Below are 6143 nucleotides of genomic sequence, written 5' to 3'. Positions count from 1 at the left end.
AACTTGGTATGTTTCAAAAATATTGTACTGAAGTGCCCTCATGTGGTGAAAATCGAACATTGCAGCCCTGTCAGAGGGTTCTTTGAAATCACATCGGAAAAAAAATTGCTTTGCATGTTCTGAGTTGTCATGGCTTCTTTCTACCAGAGCAAGAGAAATTCAAACCACTTTGACATGTTACTCTAATTTATAGAACACATTTCATTCCAACAGGACTTATTACACCTTTCAGCTGGATATTGACAGAGGGAGCTATACAGAACTATAATGGAATATTTTAGATGGTCGAGTAAAAGTTCCAGTTAAGAATATGTGGCAGTGATTGATGCTTACAWGTGTTTTCCATTAGAGTGTAAACACTTGACTCTTCCAGAAGCTTTCTAGTGTYATTTGTGGAAATGAACCCAGTACCTCAGGCTACAGGTGTTTCTTGTTCCTATAACGATCAAATTGAAGCAAATTGAATGAGATTGTAGAGAGTTACATTTTATAAAATGAGARAATTTTTTAAAGAACATCTCCAAGAGCACCRAAGACAACTGTGAGGTACGTGCAACATTGAAGCAAGCTAATAAAAACCAAGACTGAGACTTATGCACAGTTCCATTTATTTACACTTATCTTTATCGACCAGACACAAATTTACTCTGCCAAGGYGGAAACTTGCATAAGAAAACTGGTTTTACAATGTTCCTGGGGMATTTATGTGGTGAGTTAGGAAACAGCATTTATCAGCAGACCTCCATGTCRGAGCAGAACAGCAGCCAATCACAGATGAYGATGTTCCTTCACCAAGAAACTGAATGAGATATGATGAAAACCCTGAGGTATAAAATCATGAAGCAGTTTGGTTTACAGCACACACACAAACACACGCAATAACAATAATACAGTTTTTTTTTTTCCATTAAACTATCCAAGGCATAACTTCCTTGCAGGTGAACAAATGATATGAATCAGCAATCTCCATTTTATCATTTGGATTACACCGCCACCTGCTGGTTGTTTTTATAAACCCCAGTGAGTACAGCATCTGAACATGCAGTAAATGCAAACATAGGCATCAAACCTGATATTACAGCAGGTATGTTCAAATATTCTGACAGACAGAATTTCTCAGATTGTTTTAATATGCTGGGCCTCATGAAAGAATAATAATGTTTATATTCAGCTCTGCTTCAAGAAAGACTAAATATATGGGGACTCCAGCTGTCTGCATTGAAATATGTTTAATATGGCCTAATTGGTTTAATATTTCCAGACAGTCACATTTCTTTTTGTTTAAAAATAAAAACGTATTTTACTGCTGACTGGCAGTGGGCAGCAACTGGTTGGGGAGGGACAGCGCTACATCACTTTATGCTCCTAAAGGATTCAAACCACAGGTACGGAAAATGTGAGCAGCTTTGAAATCAGAGCTTTTAAAAACCTCGACRCTGCACGATATGAAAAACAGCAGAAAGCAGAGATATTCCTGTTGCATGTCGTCATAATCATAAAGACTGTGATTAAGCTATATTTTCCTCACTCATTTCTTACTTTTGCATCATCATAAAGTCCTTATTGTCCTCCTTGAGCTTTAGCATCCTGCTCACCAAGACCCATTTCATGTGTGTTAATGAAACACAATGAAAGACCGTCCAACTGACATAATATATTAATAAAGAGGAGAATTTTATTCCACCTAAAATATAATTTATCATATATTGCATCCAAGCAGCAAAAACATAAGTCAGCTGAGATAGTGACTGCAAGTTTATAAGCTGAGCAGATGCACTTCACACCAGCAGCAGGTTTAAGCCTTAGCTCTCATTTTCAGGTCACTTTTCTTTCTTCACCATCACACACACGATGTCTCGACCACTTCYTCTTGAGCCTGACATGGTSTGTGCATTAAAAGAGAGAACACATCACACTTCTCCTAAATATTGCATCAGTCTCTTTTTGCAGCACTGTACACACGGATACTGTGATAACTGCGTTTCTATATATTGTTCAGCTCTGAATGAAATGGAACGAGTGTTGGGTCTTTTCACTCCAGCTGCCATTTTTTAATCCTTTCCACTTTTGGTTTGTTTGGCAACTATGTGTCTATTTCTACCCACCAAGTCAAATTACTTGGTGGGTAGAAAAATTACTTCATTATAGTGAAAATTACTTCACTGTAATGAAGTAATTTTCATATGCTCTACTCACAGTCAGCTGTAAGGAAATGTGTTTATATGACTCAAGTAAATAGTCTAAATCTGTTGGATTTTATTAGTCACTGAGCCCAACAAAGATTCAGAATCAGAACACAYGACTAGAGAATAAAAACAAAGACACAAAAAAAATCAGAGAAAAACAGATGATAAAGGAAACTATCTGAACACGTTCTTCCATGAGGCCCAGAACTCTCCTGTAATCCGTCACTCAGGCACTTAAACAGGTTCACACCCAAACAAAAGGCACACACCTCATTATTAGGCAATAGGTAATCTCTAAAAGGAACCTTTGTTAGTCTTTGGTGWAAAATAAACCCACTTGCAACAGGAGAAAGGCACGCTGACTTACCAGTCACACAATGAGTCACACTGTGAAAAGTTAGTAAATGCAATTCAAGTCCTGGAACTTGGGAGTGGATTCATTTTAAATGGCTTTTCTTCTCCTCATTATTCATTATTCTATTTCGACATATTAAATAACTGCGACATATTAAATAACTGCTGTCAACACATTTAAATGGCTATCATACTTTTTTATGGCTTTTATCCTTTCCAACCAGCTATTAGTTGGTTTCACAGGGAAGCGAACACTGCAGGCGGTCAGCAGGCGGTCAGCAGGCGGCGTGGCCTTCAGAAAAGTCCTGCCACACTTGCAGCAGCTCTGATGGCTTAAACCTGTTCACAATGATGAGTCCGGCAAAGGTGCACCTGTCATACTCCAGCTTTCGGACCTCAAAAAGACTCCTGAAGCGTGGCAGGCTGTAGGAGTACACCGGCCGGACCCCCAGCACACGCAGACACAAGCCCACATAGACGTCCTCCAGAGGAATCACTCGCACAAACCTGGAGGCCCAGGAGATCCTGGCAGCCARGTCTGTGGAAAACACRTAGCCAGCTCCAGACAGGTAAGGAGGGAAGCTGTCTTCAAGGTACAGCTCCTTAGATAGATACCACTTGTTGCTGGGGTCCCTCCTGGGGCTGCCATCCCGGATCACCGACCCGGTGATGAAGCCCACCCTGGGGGAACTCCTGAGGCGTTGGATGAGGTAAAACACATTGACGAAGATGTCAGAGTCCACCTTCATGGCGTAGGAGGAGTTGGGGCAGTGGTCAGCCAGCCACTTCATCATCATCATCGTCTTTATCGTCAGGTTCTGGTAACTGTCCAAGAAGTCCATCTGGATGATGTCTCCATGCTGCTGACTTTCCTTCTCCAGGACTCTCTGAAGGGGTGACAGCAGCGCCCCCTTTGGCAGCCCCAAGAAGAAAAGGGTGAGAGTGTCCCTACCTGGAGCCCCCCATGTCCTCCTCACGGCCTGCCTGGCTTCTGCCTCTTGAGGCGCGACCGGAACCAGGAAGACCAGAAAGGGGCTTCTGCTCAGGCACACCTGCGGCTGGTTCAGGACGTAGCGGTAGGTGAGCGGGGAGACGAGGCGGTACTCCTCAGCAGGAAGGGGRTTCGTCTTGGCGGTGTGTCTGACTGAACCGAGGAGGTAGAGAGCGGAGAGGAGCAGGAGAACTGAGGCACAGAGGAACTTCACCAACATTCGCATCGCCGCGAGCTCCTCAACCCTCCGGGCGCGAGACTTTCATGGTTCCCAAAAAACTGCCGCGAGACCGGACACACCCACGAACTTTTTCTCGCGGTCCTGTCCAATCCGGTCCGGTCCGACACGGAGAAACAGGAAAGCCTCTGCAGGCGACGCAATATCCGACTGAAGCAGAGGGAGGAGACCTTTGAGCTCAGGAAACAGTTCGAACTGCTGCTGTGGGTGAGGCATGCCCACAAGCTATACTTCCAACTCTAGAAACACAGGCAGTCACTTCATTTCAGATAAAATCATAGTCAGTAGAGTACTGCAGTGCCTTTCGAAAATCGTTTATACTAAATTAATGGAGGAAATGATGCGTTAAAAAAACCCAACAGAAAGTAAAACAACATGAGAGATATGATGTACACACCTCTAAAAAAGAACATTTATTTATTTATTACTATATAAATGTGGAAGAAAATAGCAGAAAAGTAACACTAAAATGAGTAATTCTCACATAAAATTAAGGTATTTGTCATGAAATACCCTGATTTCTTTTTTCTTTTTTTTTTTCTTTCTTCGTTTCTTTGTTTTAAGAATAACACTGGAATCTCATTTTTTCAGGAACCTTATAACTAAGTGAAACACATTAAATAAGTTACNTTCGTCTTGGCGGTGTGTCTGACTGAACCGAGGAGGTAGAGAGCGGAGAGGAGCAGGAGAACTGAGGCACAGAGGAACTTCACCAACATTCGCATCGCCGCGAGCTCCTCAACCCTCCGGGCGCGAGACTTTCATGGTTCCCAAAAAACTGCCGCGAGACCGGACACACCCACTAACTTTTTCTCGCGGTCCTGTCCAATCCGGTCCGGTCCGACACGGAGAAACAGGAAAGCCTCTGCAGGCGACGCAATATCCGACTGAAAGCAGAGGGAGGAGACCTTTGAGCTCAGGAAACAGTTCGAACTGCTGCTGTGGGTGAGGCATGCCCACAAGCTATACTTCCAACTCTAGAAACACAGGCAGTCACTTCATTTCAGATAAAATCATAGTCAGTAGAGTACTGCAGTGCCTTTCGAAAATCGTTTATACTAAATTAATGGAGGAAATGATGCGTTAAAAAAACCCAACAGAAAGTAAAACAACATGAGAGATATGATGTACACACCTCTAAAAAAGAACATTTATTTATTTATTACTATATAAATGTGGAAGAAAATAGCAGAAAAGTAACACTAAAATGAGTAATTCTCACATAAAATTAAGGTATTTGTCATGAAATACCCTGATTTCTTTTTTCTTTTTTTTTTTCTTTCTTCGTTTCTTTGTTTTAAGAATAACACTGGAATCTCATTTTTTCAGGAACCTTATAACTAAGTGAAACACATTAAATAAGTTACYTATGCAGACTGGAGTTGTTTTTATTCCTGTTATTATGTTTTTTTGCTAACAGTTGATGAAAACATGACATTTAAAATAAGATCAGATSAAAAAAGAAATAATAATCACAATACAGAAATGTGGATTATCTTAAAAGATACTTTTAATCTGACAAATAAGCCTCATCAGGAAGCACATTCAAAATTAATGCATGTGACTCTGGAAACCTGCATCTGACATTCACTTCCTATTAATTAAATCTAATGTTATGTATCTATAAACCAGCACCACACGTCTGGTTTATATAATATTTTAGAGGTAATATTTTAGTCTTGTGATTCTAAATTCCAGTCACGTTAATAATTGATACTCAAAAAGTATCAATTTTCAAAAAATATCAATTACTTTTTGAAAATTTTTTATTAAATAAATCCTGGACATTTGATCTCTTTTAGCTCAAAGAGCTAAAACACACAGATCAGTACATAATACACAATGTCAAGATATAAAGATATCAGCAAAGACCTAAGTGAAGCAGCTGCTGCTCTTCTTCAGTCTGAGAATGCTAGAGAAAGAACGATTTATGAAAATGGTTCCAGCAAATTCACCCCAGACCATGTAATAATAAGAACAGACTCAGCAGCATGTTGCATATTAAAACACATGACAGGACATGTAGAGAGTCACTAATCAGAATGACCTGCTTGGAAGCATTTCCAGGAGAAATGGTCTGCTCTGAAAAGAACTTAAGACTTCTGGAGTGATATCTTTTAAACATATGAGATGAAAATATATTTGCTCATAATCCATKGGGCCATGTTTGGAGAAACAAATACATGCCTGAACAATCACCTGCAGTCGTGAGCTTTGGTGTCTTTCTGTTATCGAGCCAACCCTGAATTCTGCTGCAAGCTAGAGTAAAATGTGAGAACATATGTCAAACAGCTGAAGCTCAAACTGGGTCAGCTTTGTAAATAAAGCAGCAGGTCTGCAACTGAGTAGCTGAAAAAGAAAATAAAGTTACTTC

The 6143-nt window shown here is 40.6% G+C and overlaps 1 protein-coding gene across 1 annotated transcript; it reads right to left on the bottom strand.

The window, feature by feature from the left end:
- Positions 1-588: 588 nt before the first annotated feature.
- b3galt8 (beta-1,3-galactosyltransferase 8) lies at positions 589-4703 on the bottom strand. The gene is made up of 2 exons (XM_008417328.2): positions 4428-4703; positions 589-3723 (listed from the first exon to the last, which is right to left on the bottom strand). Exons 1-2 carry the CDS (start codon positions 4492-4494, stop codon positions 2816-2818), a joined length of 975 nt encoding a protein of 324 aa, XP_008415550.1. The 5' UTR covers positions 4495-4703; the 3' UTR covers positions 589-2815.
- Positions 4704-6143: the final 1440 nt, after the last annotated feature.

Source organism: Poecilia reticulata, linkage group LG9 (genome assembly GCF_000633615.1).
Source record: "Poecilia reticulata strain Guanapo linkage group LG9, Guppy_female_1.0+MT, whole genome shotgun sequence".
NCBI classification, from domain to species: domain Eukaryota; kingdom Metazoa; phylum Chordata; class Actinopteri; order Cyprinodontiformes; family Poeciliidae; genus Poecilia; species Poecilia reticulata.
This window is presented reverse-complemented; position numbering and strand designations above follow the sequence as displayed.